This window comes from Barbus barbus (assembly GCF_936440315.1).
Source record: "Barbus barbus genome assembly, chromosome: 19".
Taxonomy (NCBI): domain Eukaryota; kingdom Metazoa; phylum Chordata; class Actinopteri; order Cypriniformes; family Cyprinidae; genus Barbus; species Barbus barbus.
Window position 1 is genome coordinate 7,261,593 of NC_136747.1, and position 20,115 is coordinate 7,281,707.

Here is a 20,115-nt window from a genome sequence, read left to right on the forward strand (position 1 = left end):
TGCATTATTTGTAATGTTACTGTAAAATATGGCAAAATGTATGTTTTTGGAAGTAAAAACGCTAAATTATGATATAATTTATGGTGAAAGGACATTAGTAGCCCCTGTGTGACATATTAATATACTATAGTATTTTTAATAGATGTTTGTTTGTATTTTTGATATCAGTAATGTACATTAGGGTGTTTAGTGTTACATTCTGTTATTTAGCGAATGTTTATTGCATTATTTTAGTGCTGTGTGTTACTCTGATGGTTATATATAAATAATATATATATGAGTATTAATTATGCTTATGGACAGGCCACTTAGGATGTGGATTTCTGTTCTGGATTTCTTCTTGTATTATCAAAGTGGCTATGTAGAAGTAGATTCAAGCAGATTGGTAATATTAACATTATATCACTTACAGAAATATATGATTATAATTTGTAAACTATACATCCCGCAATACCTGAAAATCTGTTTCTGGCAACCTCAGCTGCAAGTTTTTTACAATAAACTGCACAGGATATTTTTAACAGTGTAGACACATTATCAATGACCTTAAGTTCTTCGCAGTTAATTATTTGTATAACATTGTTACTTTTGCAATCCCAAACAGATTGTTATTACAGTAAATTATTACAGTTATTATTACAGTAAATTCTAATGATAGGCAAATTAATTCTCAAATGCAGCCTGCAGACTTTTATGCCATGTCTGTCCTGATTTTAGGGGAAATCTGGTTAGATATTGGGCTAAGACTTTGTTAGTTTGGAAGAGTGTTGTTTCAGGACCAACAAGTCTTTCTGATCCAGGAACATGCCCTACTTGGCAAACTACAGTCACCTTCTGTTTAGAGTTGGTGAGGGGTTGTTATTTTTTTTACATACGTTTAACTGAAATACCTCACATATGCTTCAAACTAGTCCATCTTGTCTTGTTTTTCGTGCTTAACGTTCTCATTATTATGACCTTTATGAAAAAGGAAAAATGTATTCTAGTTTTTAAAGCAATGAAAGTGGTGCTGTGTCTCGAGTGAACTGCACGTGTGTGCTTTGTCATCTGCTCTCCTGCCCCCCCCCACACACACACACACATGCTCACACACTATTTGCCTTCCACCACACTTCCTCAGGCCCCTGTGACGTCTCCTTTTGATGATGTCGTAAAGGGAGCATGACCCCATGCATTGACTCGCAGATGGCAGCACAATGGCTTTAAAGCAGACGTGCAGGAGCAGCGATTAGAGACACCCACTGATGGACGCACACATCCCACACCTGCCACACACACACACACAATGTATACACAACTGGGCTGCTGTCTGGCCTAGGGCTGAATATTGCCTCCCTCAGGGTTATGTGAGGAACCTGGAAATGCCATCGCATGAATGAGCATCTCACAACATGGATGCATATGTGTGGATGCGATTACAACAAAACAGTCCTCCAGGCTGCAATATACCAAAAACGCTATTATGGAATAAGTGGGTATCTTTCAAATCAAATCACGATGTAAATACTTATAAAAGAGACTCTTTGTACACCTCCGTTCAAAATTTAGGGTCGGTAAGATTTTTAAATGTTTTTTGATCACCATGAGGTTCCGTTTTATTTAATCAAAAATATGGTAATATTATAAAATATTTCTAGAATTTAAAATAACTGTTTTCTATTTGTATATATTGTCAAATATAATTTATTTCCGTGAATTTCAGCATCATTACTCCAGGCTTCAGTGTCACATGATCCTTCAGAAATGAGTCTAATGTACTGATTTTCTGCTCAAGAAACATTTCTTACTAGTGTCAACGTCGAAAACAGTTGTGCTGTTTCATATTTACATTCTCAGGATTCTTTAATTAATATAATGTTCAAAAGAACAGCATTTCTTTGAAATAAAAATATTTTGTAACATTATAAATGTATTTAACTTGTGTTCAATTTATTGGATCCTTGATTAATTAAAATTTGTAATTATTTAAATTATATATTTTTATTGTAAAGCACTTTGTAACTTTATGAGGTGCTATATAAATAATAATAAAAAAATAAAAATAAAAATAAGTTATCAATTTCTTTAAACAAACCAAAAAACAATCTTACGGACCACAAACTTTTGGCAGCTGACTGTTTCCAATAAAGCAACACATTTCCTGGCCTCTGACAATAACCTTTTCAACTATGAAACTTTAAACATTTAAACTTATGAAAATCTTTGAATTAGATGCTAATTAATTAATCCAAATTAATTGTTTCATTGTTCGCCAGGCAAAATCTGATCACTTAAATTGATCAAAAACAAGCCGATCTGAGGAAAGACTCATGTCTATAACACAAATAGTGAGGGATGAACCAAATAACTAAATGTACTAAACTAAAAGTTCTTAGAAATGTACTCTTTGTATTCACATTGGTTTTATATGGTTTTAAATCACTTTTATACCATTGTCAGCAAATGATGAAACTAGTGAGTCTTAAAATGTCACATGGTGTATCCATTAAGTAATATATATTCATTACACCTTGAATACATGTGTATAATTGGATATATCTTAATCATTAGTCATGTTATTATGTTTACATTCTATACAATTCGACGTAAAAGCATTTTAACAAGTATAATGACTAGTGAATCAATATGCCATACTATTTATGAGGTTTCTCCTAAAATTATGATATGATGATTCATTATGATATCAGAGTTTTTTTTTTTTTATCACCACCATTTTTTACCACAATGTAATGGAATGAATTGAATCAACATTGAACTGACTGGAACTGAATAACTACATTGCTGCCTATTGTAGAACTGCTTATGGCTGAACTGACGTCGTTTCAAACTGGTGAACTTCACACTGTTATTGATCTAATCTGACTTGAGCTAAACAATGACACTATTGTCTTTAGGAGCTGCTTAACAGCAGAATCTAAACTGTCTCCGTTGTTGAGATTCTGCTACTTCCCTGTTTATCTCTCTGAAACTGCTTTGATGCAATCTGTATTTCACAAAGCACTCCAGAAATAAAGATGACTTGACATTTCTTTTCCCTCATGCTGCCCAAAAAATGCTAAAATGAATTTTAATTCAGAATTTGAAATCACAGACATGTTAATCATGGAAGCTGTATATTCAATCAATCCTCTGTATGAATCTGTATGTTTTGAAAAAAAAAATGATTAGATCCTAATACTATGGGCTACAGGCCTGTTTAAATCCTCAACATGAAGAATGAACAATAGCAATAGCTATGCCTTAGTAGCAGAAATTCTTCCACGGTACCCACAAAATGTTGAGGCTGGAGGTTATTGGCATGGACTCTTACCGTGTAAAGTGGTCTGTGAGGCTGCCCACCAACTCCCCTACACGGTCCTGATTTGGGTTGAGTTGACCCCTCTGTAGGTGCACTAGAATGTCATCCTGAGAGGCAGTATGAAGCGCCACCATCTGGTCACTGCCACTTGTTACACTCACACCAACCACCTGTGGAATAGAAGAGAGTGTAAAACAGCAATACAAATGAAAACATATTAACACGTTGCATAGCATGTGTTGCTGCACAATGAAGTATGTGCATCCAATAAATCCATCTTTCCTGAATCCAACAGATCCATTTTTCCACCAACCACTGGCATTCAGTCAACCGCTGGCTTTGCAATCAGAGTAAAAGCTCATTCACAACACAATCACTTCCTGCGCTTCAGCACATGATTGACTCTGGAATATGCTGGAAATAATCGTGAATGAATGGCTTGATTGTTGTAATTACTCAAAGAGTGTGACCAGTTGACATTTTGCGTCAGTGAAATGCGTGCCTGGCTGGTACGCATGATTCTGAGATTAGAAATGGTCCTGGGGATGCTGTTGCATGAGCATGCACACCCATGTGCGTTATGTTTATGTATGCTTTAAAATCCCATGAAATCATGCCCTAACTGTGGCAGTCTCTTGTAGGAAAAATAATTACGATTCATCCTGCACTGCACATATTTTTGTCCAATTAACAGTCCCTAAGAAAAAAAAAGTTCCCAGTAATATCACCAGCAGCCAACTTGTGAGTGTCACTTTAATATTTACAGAGCAAGAGAAAGTATGTGAACCTATTGGTATTGGTTGTTTTTCTGCATTAATTCGTAATAAAATGTCATCTGATCTTCATCAAACGCAAACAATTAAAATCTTTTATGTCTTTATTGAACATTAAACATTCACAGTACAGCAGAGAAAGTAAGTGAACTTTACCTAGTTGCCTACCTAGTTGTTTATGAGTCCCTTGCTTGTCACTATTCTTAAGTAAATATATCATCCAGGTCCTGCACATTCTTTGGTTTTCCAGCATATTCTGCATATTTGAACCTTCTAGAACAATGACGGTACGACATTTTATGACCAATTAATGCAGAAATCCAACCAATTCCAATGGGTTCACATTCTTTTTCTCACCACAGTATATACTATTACGGCATTTTTAATGCTGAGTTAATGTTTATTTTTATATTTTCAATTTTCTTTTTAACTTAAGTTGTGTTTTTGTCATTTTATTAGCCTTTTATTTATTTTTATTTCAGTTTTAGTAATTCAACTTCAACTTATTTCAGATAGCTGCCAAGGCAGCATTTCTAATTTTCATTTTCTAATTTTAAAGTTTTTTTTTTAAAGTTCAAGTTTCATCTAATATATATATATATATATATATATATATATATATATATAGGTATTATAGTAGGTATTATTCCACAATAAATATTTTTTTACCCAATTATTTGTAAAATATCTTGATATTTGGCAGTCCAATCAAACAATAAATTTAGGAAAGAGATTTTAAAAATAATAGAACATTATTTCTTGTTTAGTCAAAACATTAATTTGAGCTTACTGCATTATATGCCTACATAAAATAATACTTGCATATTGTGCACTGTGTGCACAGTATGGCTGTGACAAAACTAAAGCCTCTTGGCTATTTCAAAAACAGGCCTTCTTTATGTTCAAGGGGTCTTTTGAGGTTCATTAAATGCCAGTGTGTTGTTCTGAGTGTACATTATGAACAGCAGTAGGTGCGTCACCGCTGTGCCTGCAAGAAACAGAGTGATCGGGCAGCGTTAAGCCTCTTTACTGCCACTTGGATGGACTCACATTAGCACACACAAACATGCGCGCACACACACACACACACACACACACACACACACAGACACACACAGGTTAATCACTCTGTGCCCTGCAGTACATGCGGCTGACCTTGCTGTCTGAGATTTTGAGAAATGAGGGTGGGCTTTCTGCACTGTGCACCATTCAAACAGACACACATACACACAAAGACCTAAATAGCATTTCTCCAGTCACTACAGTCAAAACAATATGAAATTCTGTGGATTTCAAAGATGTAACACATGACTAACTGTGATAAATGATAGAATAATTATGGAATGGATAAAATGGATATTTGTGGTTCTGGATGCTGATTAGTCAATATAGAGTAAAAAAAAAACTATATATACACATACACACACACACACACACACACACACACACACATATATATATATATATAAAATCCTGTTCAAAGGTTCGGGGTCTGTACATTTTTTTTATATTTTTGAAAGAAGTCTCACCAAGGCTTCAATTTAATGCATCCTTTCTGTATAACAACATTGACATTACTTGCAATGCAAGTAAAACAGCAAATGTTTGAATGGTAGTGTATAAGTATAATGTTTTAATAATGCATTTAACTACACATGTGATTATAATAAATGGGGCTGCTTTTCCCAAAAAGCATCATAAGCCTAAATTGATCGTAGATCCCTTGTCACCAATGGAGCTACAATAAACTTAGGTTTACGATGCTTTTGGGAAATGTAGCCCTGAACATTATGGTCTGTTGGTGTACAGCAGACACTAATATAGTTATGGTTATAGTTATCATAATAATTGTGAAGGGGCTGTAGGGTTGCCCTGTCTGTGTCTGCTGCTCTAGAATATCAGCTGACATGATCAGCCCCCTGTGCCACGCAGAGCCAGCCTGTGGTGAAATGAGATTAAAACCACAATGTACTGGGCTGTCAAAAAACAATATCCTTGTCTGGGACTGCCTGAACCCATCCAGTGTGGTCTGGCCTGACCAGAGAGGCTTGTGAAAGTTCATAATATGCTCTTGGATAGTGAGCCATTAGGTGCAGGGCTGCTGGCGAGGCTGTGAGATTATGATAGAGCAAATCTCATAAAATCTGTCAGGACATGTCAGGTCATACTGCAGTGCAAAATCAAAAGAAAAAATAAGATATTTTGCCTTGAATAATTGCAGTCTTTTTTAGGACCATTAAGATGTCTTTTGCATTGTGACATTATTTTCATGACAATTAAGCACAATCTCATCCTTATTCTCATTATTAAAATTGTATTAAATTGCAAAGCATTTATACCTTATGGTAGTAGTAGGGCTATTATAGTTAACTAAAACTAAAACAATAAAAATGTAATTTCTTCAAATAAAATAAACATTGATTGAAATAAATAAATAAATAAATATAAATATTTTTATATAAATCAACAACACAATTTATAAATATTCCTAAAATATATTAATAAGAGATTTATATATATATATATATATATATATATATATATATATATAATTTAAATATTTTATCTAGTTTCTCAACATTTCTCATTTTTATTTAGTAAGTACAAAAATAACATAAATTAAATAAACTACAACTAAAAACTTAAAAACAATACAGACGTATTAAAAAAACCTGACAAAAACACAAAACAAAATTAATAAAACTTTACCTAAAATATTTAAATGAAAACAGAAAAAATATATAAAAAATAAAATGTAATAATAGTTCATAAATTATATATTCAATAATTTTAGTAGTATTTGTTGCGCATCCTTTATTTACCCTGGCTTTATAATAATAATAATAATAATAATACTAAAAACTACCACAGTTACATCCATATACTAAATTGCATGTGGTTGGTTGATTGATACAACACAACACATTATTTGAGAATCACCACTGAGAATAATGAATATTAAAAAAAGAATTAAAAAAGTGAAATGTCCAGATGCATTACACTAATGAGAATTATAGGGATAAATGTGCTTAATTGTCATCAAAATAAATGTATAAACTGAAAATAATCATGATGCTCCTTAAAATAAACATTATTTTCTTTGTGCATTTTTATGTAATATCTTTCTTTGAATTTGGGGTGAATTTTTGTGAGATCGACTATTTTTTTTATTGCGCTATTCTGGTATCTTTTGAATATTCAAATCTGTAAAGATCATAATGACAGCTGTAGCATGGAAATTACGTGTTAAAGAGTATGTGTGCATAATTGGCATGATTCAGTGCTATACTGCAGCTCTTGCTGAACTGCCCAATTGCTTATCTCTATCTCTCGCTCTTCGTCTGGTCCTGCTTCCGCTAGAGACGTGTGAAACATACAGATATGGTAAAAATTGCAGGTTTAATGTGTGTGTATGTGATTGTGATTGTGAAGGGGAGCTCAAACTGCAGTGCTGCAGTGTGTGTGTGTGTGTGTGTGTGTGTGTCCAAATCCCTCTCTCACTGTATCGCATCTGAGAATGTAGACAGAATGTAGGTCAGACACCTCACACACAGACTGTTCTGGCCACTGAATTCACTCCGACGCAGTCAGAAGTTTATGAATGACCCTGTTAAACCATCTGACGTGGCTGGTCATATGGAGTATTAGTGCTGTCAACTAATAAGAGAGACCAGTTGGTAGTTGTAGACAAAAATCCATAAGCTAAAGACAAGGGACACACGCTACAGAGAGTCGGGAGACAGCGAGACGGCAGCAGACAGATGCATTGACCCACATTGCACAGTTACATAAAACAAAAACAAAACCCAGACAACACAGATACCAATACATGTCTGCTTTGTTTTTGAGGCTTCATTTCACACTCTTAAGAATAAATGTTCTTAACTGGAACTGATGTTCCATGAAGAACTTTTAACATCCTTTCTATTGCACAAAAGGTTCTTTATATTAGAAGGGTTCTTTAGATCTTTAAAATGTTCTTCACACTAAGAAATGGTTCTTTTAAAGTAATAGTTTGTCCAAAAATTTAACTTTGCTGAAAATGTACTCACCCTCAGTCTATCCAATATGTAGATGAGTTTGTTTCTTCATGGGAAAAGATTTGGATGTACATCACTTGCTCACCAATGGATGCTCTGCAGTGAATGGGTGCCGTCAGAATGAGAGTCCAAACAGCTGACAAAAACATCACAATAATCCTCAAGTAATCCACACCCCTCCGGTCCATCAGAAAACATCTTGTGAAGTGAAAAACTGCATGTTTGTAAGAAACAAATCCATCAAGGCATTATAACCTAAAACCGCCATTTCTAGCCAAAATATGAGTCCATATTCATAATAACGCTTCCTTCAGTGAAAATGTCCATCCCCTGTTGTTCTCTCACATCAAAATCCACCCTCGTATTTGTTTAAAATCATTTGACTTGTAAACGGTGCTTGACCTGTGCACATTTCTCACCTGATTCAGACAAAACAAGTGTTTTACTAAAGAAAGCAATATTATCGATAGACGATTTTAGCCGGAAGCAACGGTTTGAAGTTTGACATCTTAATGATGGATTTGTTTCTTACAAACACGCAGTTTTTCACTTCACAAGATGATAATTGATGGACTGGAGTGGTGTGGATTACTGGTGGATTATTGTGATGTTTTTATCTGCTGTTTGGACTCTCATTCTGACGGCACCCATTCACTGCAGACGATCCATTGGTGAACAAGTGAGATAATTTCTCCAAATCTGACCCCATGAACAAACAAAGCCATCTACATCTTGGATGGTCTGAGGGTGAGTCAATGTTAAGCAAGTTTTCTGGGTGAACTATTCCTTTAAGAACTGACCACTGAAAGGTTCTTCGGGAAACCAAAAATGGTTCTTGCATGAAATTGCTACGACCCTTTATTTCTAATAGTGATATGCATGTTAAAGTGTGTGTGATTGGGTGTTCATATGCATGAAATACTTACTGAATCAAGTGCTATTCGTTTTTGCACTTTAAAGTGTTTTTTGGGCTCGAGCCTGTATATATGCTTGTCTGTGACGAGTAGAGCTCTGTCCTTTGTGTTGTTGAACCAGTTGAGCTGGAGAAAAGAGAGATCAGGAGAGAAAAAAAGCAGAAATTAGGTGAACTAGCTTCCTCTGTCTGAGCTTGACTACAGTTATACGTTACAACGATATTCAGAGCTTATTGAAATTCATGAGCAACGTTTGCATCAGCACTGTTGGTGTGTTTATGTACTGCTCCCCTATTGTACTGCATGTTCCTGCCTTTAAAAATAGCTTGTGAAATTGGGTTGGTGGTGTGGTTGAGACTCGCTGGGAAGGGAAGATAAACTGGACCAATGGTAGCAGCATCTATAGCTGCAGTGGTATGATAAAGAGTGTGTTTTACAGTCTTTGCTCAAGGCAGTCAGACATGAGCACTCGGCCGTGCTTGTGATCTCCACGCTGGCTACGGTCAGAGGCGTTCATGACACGAGTGAGAAAATGAGAAAGTGAATAAGACTTGGTGACTTGGAGTTTGTTGAAAGAGGGAGTGTGTGTGTGTGTGTGTGTGTGTGTGAGAGATTAGAAAGGCTATATTTTTGTCATGTTTATCCTACATATTAACGGTATGTTACTTTTTTCTTGGTTCACTCTTCATAATATAATCCTATTTTATTTTGCATTTCTATTAATGTTTTTTTGTTAACAATACTTATTAACTCTTATTAACTTTTATAGGATTGTTTGCTCAATCCTTCACGCCATTGTTATTTTATTTGCTAATATTGCTTGTTTACTCCATTTGCACTATAGCTATTTTGTTTTATTTGCTAATATTGCTTGATTGTTTCATTCACAGTATTAATCATTTATTTTATGTTATTCTATGTTATTTTTATTTTATAACATTGCTTCAATAATCTAATCTCACTGTTGGAATTGTATTTTATTTATAACATTGCTTATTTACTCCAGTCACACTATTGTTATTTAATTTCATTTGATAATATTGCTTTATTTACTCCAGTCACACTATTGTTATTTTATTTCATTTGATAATATTGCTTATTTACTCCAGTCGCACTATTGTTATTTTATTTTTTAGATATTGCTTATTTACTCCACTTGCACTATTTGTTATTTTTACTTTTTCAATATTACTTATTTACTTTGCTCAGTTATTTTGGATTATTTTGCTTTATTTCTTTGTGCTTTTTCACCATTTACTCCTTTTTCGCCATTGTTATTTTACATGATTTCTTAGTTCAGTTATACCCTGTAAATGCTTTAGCAATACAAATGCACAGTTTTTGTCATTTAATAACAGTGAAATTGAAATGTAAAAAGCCTACCATCCTGACAGAGCATGAAAAGAGGACCTGGCTGTACTGGTCTTTGTTCTTCAGCTCTTTAGTGATGCGCACAAAGTTGGTGCTCGTCAAAGGAGAGTCTTTTGCCTGCAGTGGAGAGACAATACACTATGTTTTTATGATACTAAATTCTTTATGACACTAAATTCTGAGAAGCTTAGACACACAAGCAACACAAACAACAAGCACACTTATGCTTCCATGGTTTCCTTGATATCAATTCAAATCAATGCATGACGGATTTAAAAACACTGTCATCATCGTCACCAGCCCACTCCACTAATGCGTCAAACAGACATAACACCTTATCTGCAACAACAGATTCTCAACAGCGCTTCATGAATAAGCTTATGACTCATTTAGATGATCTGAAAACGTCAAAAGTCTTTGAAAGTGCATCTGTTATAGCCGATATAAACTGCAACGACAGGAATGAGCATTCATCATGTATTTTGTGAGCTCTAAAAATGTGTGGTGAAATATAGAAGTCACAATAAAGGTCATTGCACACGAAATTTTCGCATGTTAAAAAATAATTACGACCTCACGCTGTGTCAATCACGTTTACACACGGCCTCCGAAACTTTCGTCCGTCAGAAAAAAATTCGGATCAGATTCAATTTTCTGCGTTTTCGCATATGTAGCATGCATTTTGATACGAAAGGATGAGGAATACGAAAAAATGGAAAATTATGGACTCAGTGTGCAATGACCTTAACTCCCATGTTGCTGAGAAAAAATCCTACATAATTTTTAGAATGAAAAGAAAGCTCTTCTTCGAATACTGTATAGAGCACATGGACTTGCTCTTCATTTCACACCACTGGAGTGAGAATTAGTTTGAGCCACAGGGCTTTCGATTTTAGTTCAAGAGAGATTTTTTTGCTTGTCCTTGAAAATGTCAAAGAAAATGTAAAGAAATATGTAAAACAAAAAAAACAGATAAGATAGTTTAGATAGAGAAAAGTCTAAAATAATAATACTAATAATAATAATAAAAGTTCTCCAGAAGAAATAAAGCTTTGGAACAACATGAATGCATTTTTTGGTTAACCCTTTGGTTAACCATAATGACCAGGCAGTCAACCAGTTTGGTTAGTTAAAGCAGCATCAAACCAGCATAATCAGCATAAGTATGTCAGGACTAGCATCTGATCTAAGCCGGTTTTCAGCAGTGAAATCGGGGCATTAAGATTGTCTCCTGGATGGCTGTTACCTCCTCAGCTGTAAGAGACGTCTCTCACCCAAAAAACTACTGCTAAATTTAACACCTTCATGTGTGGCGGCCATGTGCCAATGACACATATGAGACTACATCAGTCGAACAGATTGATTTGTGTAATATACAGTAATTTAAAAGCATGAGGCTGGAAACAAACACACAGGTGGGGTCTATGAGGATCAAAATAGGCTTATGTTTGATTAAACCACAACAAGCAGTAGATGCAATCTGTTGATCTGTTTTTCAGTCACCAATGGTTATGTGCATGGTGTCAACAGCTCAAAATGTCAATACCGTTTGTTTAGGCATAACAACAAGAGATTGGTTTGGACAAAATGATGACTAAACAATAAAGTGGGACTTAATGATAATGGGCTTAATGTTTAGATGTCAAGATGCTCATGCAGGCTTTTAGTCAAATCCCCAGGATAATCATATATAGGTTAAAACGGGGCTAAAGCCGCCCTGGGGTAAAAGAATACGTAAAAGTATGGTATTTGGGGTAAAAAGCGCCTCAGCTGTTGGGGCTAAAGGCGCACAGTAATTAACATGATAATTAATAGATGGCTGACTTTTCCATTTGTTGACATGACATCGTTAGATTCAGATGGTAAATATCATATATCATTTTTTTAAAACAAAATAACCAACTTTTACTATTTATTTTAACACAAAATCTGTTGCTCCATAAATGTCCAATACAACGTATATATTGTTTCTGCAATTATACATTTTAGGTGCAGTGAATAGCACATTTTTTCTTAAGATGGGCCTTTAGCCCTGTTGTACTCTACTACAGAGACAAGCGGGGGAAAATAAAAATTGCCCATGACTTAATTTGTTCCCTATTTTAGGTAAACTGTGGCTACATTATACTAATCTGTTTCCTCATTGCCACGATTGCCAAATTAACGTGACCACGATTTAATTAAAACAAGCAAACTAATTAATAACACTTGACCACGAATTACTAAATCGTGGGAACGGATGTTATTATTGGCCATATCATTTTTTTTACTGCATGTTACATACTAGGAACATATTAAAAATGACTGCTTTCCCACAGAGAAAGGTTTGTGAATGTAAAAAAGTAACTGTACATCAACAAAAACTAATTTACAAATAAAACATGAATTATTACATTCATTTCGTTTACTGTAAGTAAACGGATTTTGTTCACATTTGAATATGCATGAACATGAGTTCAGATTAGAATATACATAAAGATGAATTCAGATTAGAATATACATGAAGATGAATTCAGATTAGAATATAGCACATTTGTTGGAATTTTATGGAATTTTTTATCATGCTTTTCATCAATTTTGGAGCTTGAAAGCTCACTTTTGATACATGGTAAACAGCAGCATGAACATTCTTCTAAACATCTTCTGTGTTCCGCAAAAGAAAAAGAAAGTCATATGGTTTGATATGGTAGTATATCAACTATTTTTTGGGTGAACTGTTCCTTTAAGATGTCAAATATTCCTGCATATACCACTGGGTTTAAAGCTTTATTAAACTGCAAACTTTAATAAGCTTAATTAATGTAAAAAAAAAAAATCCTGCATACTATGCAAAGTGAGAGTTCTAAATGAGTAACCTAATGAAAAACTCACATTGGCCAAGTAGTCTCTCTCCCAGGCATGGCTGTAGCCCCAGTCCACTCTCTCCCCGCTCAGAGCTGACAGAGCAGCTACTTTTGCCCTCACCTCCGCCATGTCAGACGGAGGAATGTTTTTAATCAGCTGCCGGGCCAACCATCTAAGAGAGAGGCAGTGAAAGCATGAGAGGAAGGCCAAATGATTAAGAAAAAAACTAAATCATGAAGTCATGGTAATACCGGCGGTAGAGGTGCTGTGTGATTCTGTGGAACTGCACCAGGGCCGCAGGCGGTGTCGGCCACTCCACACTCTTCCCATAGTCGGCCATGTTTCGAACGTTGGTAAACCGTCTTTCCACTTCCCAGAAGTGAGCCTTCACCTTATAGCATTTATAATATGCCATTATGATATATATAGCCCTTATTTTCCTACATCGCATACGTGCTAATGCACCTCTCCAAACCTGCAGAAAAACATATATACAGATTGAATGAATGTGAGCGAAACACTATGAAGATACTGTAAGTCTAATTTATATATTAATATAAAATATGCCAATTTTATTCAGTAAAATAGTTCCATATAATTTAAAATACAGTTTTACTGTAAAGAAGAGTTTTATTATATCTAACGTACTGTTTAGCATTCATAAGGAAAATAAAAGGAAAAAAAAGAATGCAAATTGGGTTTAGGAGTATTGAAGTGTGACTAATGTACAGTAACTCAAATTAACAACTATGAAAGATATGAAAGCTGATAACGTTTACAAGGTGCAATGAGTTATATGGCAGTGAGAAAGATAAAGATCTGCTTATTCACAATTGACTGAATATATGAGTACAATGAGAGGATGACAGAAGAGTGATTTGGTGAACCAATGAGTGAATGAATGATCAAATGATTCAATGAATAAATGAGTGAGTGATTTAATGGTTAAGTGAATGTGTGAGTGAATGATCAAATGATCATTTGAGTTTTCGTATCTAAGATGGCAGCTATTGTGCTTTGCTCTTCAGTGTTTGTACAGTTTTTCCTGTTTTTTGTTTCTCAAATACGATCAGTTTTACCAGGGATAACCTGCTGCACATTCGGCAGAACACACCACAAAATCTTTAACCGGATTTTGACTATTCTGATGTTTTGCTAGACATTGTAGTTGGCGGAGCCGTAGCTCTGGTCTGGCCGCTTCAGGACATGCAGATGGGGGAAGTGAGCCGGCACGCTTGTAAAGCTCAGACAGCGCGGATTTCAAATGCTGTTGCCTAGTGAACGAACAAACTCCTTCTGCTCTCTCGGACAAACAAGGATTTTTCTAACTCTGCTGCTCTGTGTTTACGGAAACCTGGCTAAATGGCGACATACTGGACAGAGTGCTACATCTGGCTAACTTCCAGCTGATCAGAGCAGATCGGGACGCGGAATCAATGGGGAAATCACACAGCGGCGTGACGTGCTTTTACATCAATGAGAGGTGGTGTACAGATGTAACTGTGTTAAAGAAGATGTGTTGTTCAGATCTAGAAACGCTCTTCATTAACTGCAAGCAGTTCTATTCGCCGCGGGAGTTCTGCTCGTTCACTCTGTTTTAATCATTCTCGGGGACTTTAATAAAGCAAATCTCTCCTGTGAACTGCCAAAATACAGACAGCATGTTACATGTCCCACCGGAGACAGTAATATATTGGATCTCTGTTACACAACAATAAAGGACGCATATCACTCGGTTCCACAAGCAGCTTTAGGACTCTCTGATCACTGTTTGGTTCATCTCATACCGACCTATAGGCAGAAACTTAAATCTGCAAAACCGATATTAAGAACTGTTAAAAGATGGACTAATGAAACAAAGCGGGATTTGCAAGCCTGTTTCTCTCTCACTGATTGGACTGTTTTTGAAGCTGCTGCCACCGATCTGGACGAGCTCACAGAGACTGTAACATCATATATACGTTTCTGTGAGGATATGTGCATTCCTTCCAGGACTCATTTAGCCTACAACAATGACAAATCATGGTTCAATGCAAAACTCAGACAGCTCCGTCAGGCCAAAGATGATGCTTACAGAAAGGGGGATAAAGTCTTGTATAAACAGGCCAAATACACACTGGAAAAGGAGATCAGAGTGGCAAAGAGGAATTATTCTGACAAGTGATTCTGCTTCAGTGTGGAAAGGTATGATAGATATCACCAGTTACAAGTCACCATCCCCCATCACTTTGGAGAATCAACAACTAGCAGACGACTTGAACGAGTTTTATTGCAGGTTTGAAAACTCACCCCACACCCGCTCTGAACACCTCATCACAACCATTCACACCTCCAGCAACCCCTCTCTCCCCCACACCTACAATTCAGATAAGTGAAGATGACGTGCGCCAGGTCTTCAGAAAGAACAAAAGAAGGAAAGCACCAGGCCCAGATGGTGTGTCACCAGCCTGCCTAAAAATCTGTGCTGACCAGCTGGCCCCAATCTTCACAAAGATCTTCAACAGATCACTGGAGCTGTGCGAAGTCCCCTCATGCTTCAAACGTTCCACCATCACCCCCGTCCCAAAGAAACCCAAAATTATTGGACTTAATGACTACAGACCTGTGGCTCTAACATCTGTGGCCATGAAATCATTTGAAAGACTGGTTTTGGCTTATCTGAAGGACATCACTGGACACTTACTGCACCCCTGCAGTTTGCCTACAGAGCGAACAGGTCTGTGGATGATGCAGTCAACATCGGACTATACTTCATCCTGCAGCATCTGGACAGACCAGGGACTTATGTGAGGATCCTGTTTGTGGACTTCAGCTCCGCTTTTAACACCATCACCACGGACACCCTTCAGAATAAACTGACACAGCTCTCCGTCCCCACCTCCGTCTGTCAGGGGATTACCAGCTTCCTGACAGACAGACAGCAGTTAGTAAAGCTTGGTAAATTCACATCCAACACCCGCACCATCAGCACTGGAATTCCTCAGGGCTGCGTTCTCTCCCCACTGCTCTTCTCCCTCTACACGAATGACTGCACATCTAAAGACCCCTCTGTCAAGCTCCTGAAGTTTGCAGACGACACCACACTGATCAGCCTCATTCAGGACGGTGACGAGTCTGCTTACAAAAAGGAGGTTAAGGAGCTGGCTGTACGGTGCAGTCTTAACAACCTGGAGCTTAACACGCTCAAACCTGTGGAGATGATCGTGGACTTCAGGAGAAACCCCCCTGCACTCCCCCCACTCACCATCATGAACCGCACTGTGACTGCAGTGGAGTCATTCAGATTCCTGGGCACCACAATTTCTCAGGACCTGAAGAGGGACAATCACATTGACTCTATTGTCAAAAAGGCCCAGCAGAGGTTGTAATTCCTTCACCAGATGAGGAAGTTCAACCTGCCACAGGACCCGCTGAAACAGTTCTACTCTGCCATCACTGAATCCATCCTCTGCACTTCAATAACGCTCTGGTTCAGCTCAGCTACCAAATCTGACCTCAAAAGACTACGGAGGGTAGTCCGGACTGCTGAGCGAATCATTGGTACAACCCTCCCCACTCTCCAAGAACAGTACTTATCCAGAGTGAGCAAAAGGGCTGGTAAAATCACTCTGGACCCCTCACATCCAGCACACTCCCTCTTTGAACTGTTACCGTCTGGTCGACGCTACAGAGCTCTGAGCACCAGAACGACCAGACACAGGAATAGTTTCTTCCCTCAGGCAATCCAACTCATGAACACTTGACAATAAACGCGGAACACACAACTCTATTATACATTATTTATTCACCACACTTACTTATTTTTTTAATTTCAAATTTGCACATACTGTATCAGACCTGTATACACATATTTGTCTATATTATATATTGTGTTTTTGCTGTTTTGTACATTGCCTATTTGGATATTATTCTTTTAATATCTGTGTCCTGTCCTGTTGCTGTCTTTCTGTTGCACTGTGGAGCTTCTGTCACTATAACAAATTCCTCGTATGTGTAAACATACTTGGCCAATAAAGCTCATTCTGATTCTGATTCTGAAATGATTCAATGAATAAATGAGTGAGTGATTAAATGGTTAAGTGAATGTTTGAGTGAATGATCAAATGATTCATTGAACAAATAAGTGAATGATCAATTGATTCAATGAATAAATGAGCGAGTGAAGGATCAAATGATTCAGTGAATAAATGAGTAAGTCAGTGATCAAATTATTCAGTAAATAAATGAGCAAATGACTGATAGAATGATTTCCTGAAAAAATAAGTGAGTGATCAAATGATTCAGTGAATAAATTACTGAGTAAATGATCGAATGATTCAGTGAATAAATGTGTGAGCGAGTGAAGGATCAAATGATTCAGTGAATAAATGATTAAGTCAGTGATCAAATTATTCAGTAAATAAATGAGTAAATGACTGATAGAATGATTTCCTGAAAAAATAAGTGAGTGATCAAATGATTCAGTGAATAAATTACTGAGTGAATGATCAAATGATTCAGTGAATAAATTACTGAGTGAATGATCAAATGATACAGTGAATAAATGAGTGAGTGAGTGAGTAAGTGAGTGAGGGAATTAATGATTGAATGATTCAGTGAATAAATGAGTGAATGACCAAATGAATCAGAGAATAAATGAGTGAGTGAGTGAGTGAATGAATGATTAGAAGATTCAGTGAATAAGTGAGTGAGTGAATGATCAAATGAATCAGTGAATAAGTGAATGAATGATCTAATGATTTAGTGAATAAATGAGTGAAAGACTGAATGATTCAGTAAACAATTGAGCGAATGAGTGAGTGAATGATTAAAATTAAAAGATTCAGTGAATAAGTGAGTAAGTGACCTAATGATTTAGTGAATAAATGACTGAGTTAGTGAATTATCGGAAGATCAACTAAATAATTGAGTGAGTGAGTGAGTGTGTGTGTGAGTGAGTGAAGGATCAAATGATTCAGTGTATAAATTAGTGAGTGATCACATGATTCATTAATAAACTACTGTGGATCATTCAATGATTCGGTGAATAAATGAGTGAGTGAGTGAGTGAATAATCAAATGATGCAGTGAATAAATGAGTGAGTGAATGATCAAATGATTCAGTTAATAAATTAGTGAGTGAATTATCAAACGATTCAGTGAATAAATAAGTAAGCGAGAGATCGAATGATTCAGTGAATAAATGAGTGAGTGAGTGAGTGAGTGAGATGGTCAGGTGGACAGAAACATGGCACCTGCTGGTCGTCTCATCTGCTGTGCATAAGTTGTCCTTTAGTTTAAGTCAGGCAGCATTAAGTGGGACAGAAGCGAAATCAGGGCAACTCACAATGCAGATGAATAATTGAATGCAACCAGAATAATCCACCAATCATAATCATTATCATAATCACTGTTATTAGAGTCACATACAGCCTACACACCGGATGAATGAGTGGGAAAACCTAGAAATAATGAGCAGATCTATATTTACATTCATATCCTCATGTATGAGCCAACTATCATTGTTCAAAGCAGATTTGAATCAACGTGTACAGATAAATATTGGTTTATAACATTCATAAGTGCAAATAAACATTGCTTTATATATATACAGATATATTTATATCAGCTTTGAGTAGGAATGGGTTCCCATAAACAATAAAACATGTAGACGTGAACGTAAATATAGATTTCTGCTCTGCGAGATCAAATGTATGAGGTTGTAAAGACCGACTGAAGTGGAGGTGCAGAGGGAGCTGCTGTCTAGGTGTTATGATTCCACTCCACTGTCATGTCACCTCTGAACACATAAAACAAAAAAAAAATAAGGAGTCAAGAATGATTAAGTGAGACAGCTACAGAGAGCAAGAAAACAGTGAAATGAAAGAGGAGGAGGAGAAAGACAGGAAGCAGCAGAGGTACACTCAGGGACAACAATAAACAATGTTGATAGACAGAGACCTAAAGCGCCCCAGGAAACTGACAGATAGAGAGGGAGAAGTGAAAAGAGAGTGTCTGTCACCTTCTGTAAGAAGAGCACTAGTATGGGGATGAGTGCGGCTCTCTCTTGCTCCAGTGTAAAGAGTGTGCGAGGTGTTCTCACGAAGAGCTTGGTGTGGCCGTATGCTACATCGTCCTCAAAACCGTGCTGGTTCACAATGGCCTCCACAGCCTCCTGATCAGTGCTCATCAGGTGATTAGGCCAGGTATATTCACAGGTCATCTTGTACCTGAGCATGAATATAAAAGTCAAAATTTACTCAAAAAGATTTACATTATGCATTTGTCAGATGTTTCAGTGCATTTAGCACCTACTTTTTACTGTAGGTGCCTAGTGAACAATATGCAATTTTGACTGAAATAACACATCCTATGTGGTACCACTGTTTAGTGAATCTTTATAGAAATACTAATTTAATTCAATATTTAAATTTTGGTTCACCAGCTACCAGCACTAAATCAACATTAACCAATTCCAAGGGGCTGCAAGATGGCTTAAAATAATTTAAAATAAGACAAATTATGCTTTAAAATAAGGTAAAACAGCTACAAATGTTAACTAACATCATATTTATTTTTTTACCTCAAAAACGTTTTTATTGTCATTTTTTAATGTAATTTGTAATTAAAAACCAGGGCTCCCTCATTCTTGTAAAACCTGCATTAATGAGGGAATTTTAAATGTGTTGACTTGGAGTCACAGAATGTAACATTAAAGGGGTCATATGATGCGATTTCAAGTTTTCCTTTCTCTATGGAGTGTTACAAGCTGTTCGTGCATAGATAAGATACCTAAAGTTGCAAAGACTAAAGTCTCAAACCCAAAGAGATATTCTTTATAAAAATTAAGCTGTTAAAAGTTAACGGCTCATTTAAACACGCCCCCACATGTCTAC

At 36.4% G+C, this 20,115-nt stretch overlaps 1 protein-coding gene across 1 annotated transcript in view; it reads right to left on the reverse strand.

Moving 5' to 3' along the window:
• LOC306885415 (unconventional myosin-Ig-like) overlaps positions 1 to 20,115 on the reverse strand; it is a 49,226-nt gene that overhangs the window by 12,048 nt on the left and 17,063 nt on the right. The window contains exons 16-21 of the mRNA XM_079441907.1: positions 19,242 to 19,449; positions 13,492 to 13,715; positions 13,268 to 13,412; positions 10,409 to 10,513; positions 9,038 to 9,151; positions 3,311 to 3,468 (exon numbers count right to left, since the gene is read on the reverse strand). Coding sequence (XP_079298033.1) covers positions 3,311 to 3,468; positions 9,038 to 9,151; positions 10,409 to 10,513; positions 13,268 to 13,412; positions 13,492 to 13,715; positions 19,242 to 19,449 — 954 coding nt within the window. The remainder of the gene's footprint in view (positions 1 to 3,310; positions 3,469 to 9,037; positions 9,152 to 10,408; positions 10,514 to 13,267; positions 13,413 to 13,491; positions 13,716 to 19,241; positions 19,450 to 20,115) is intronic.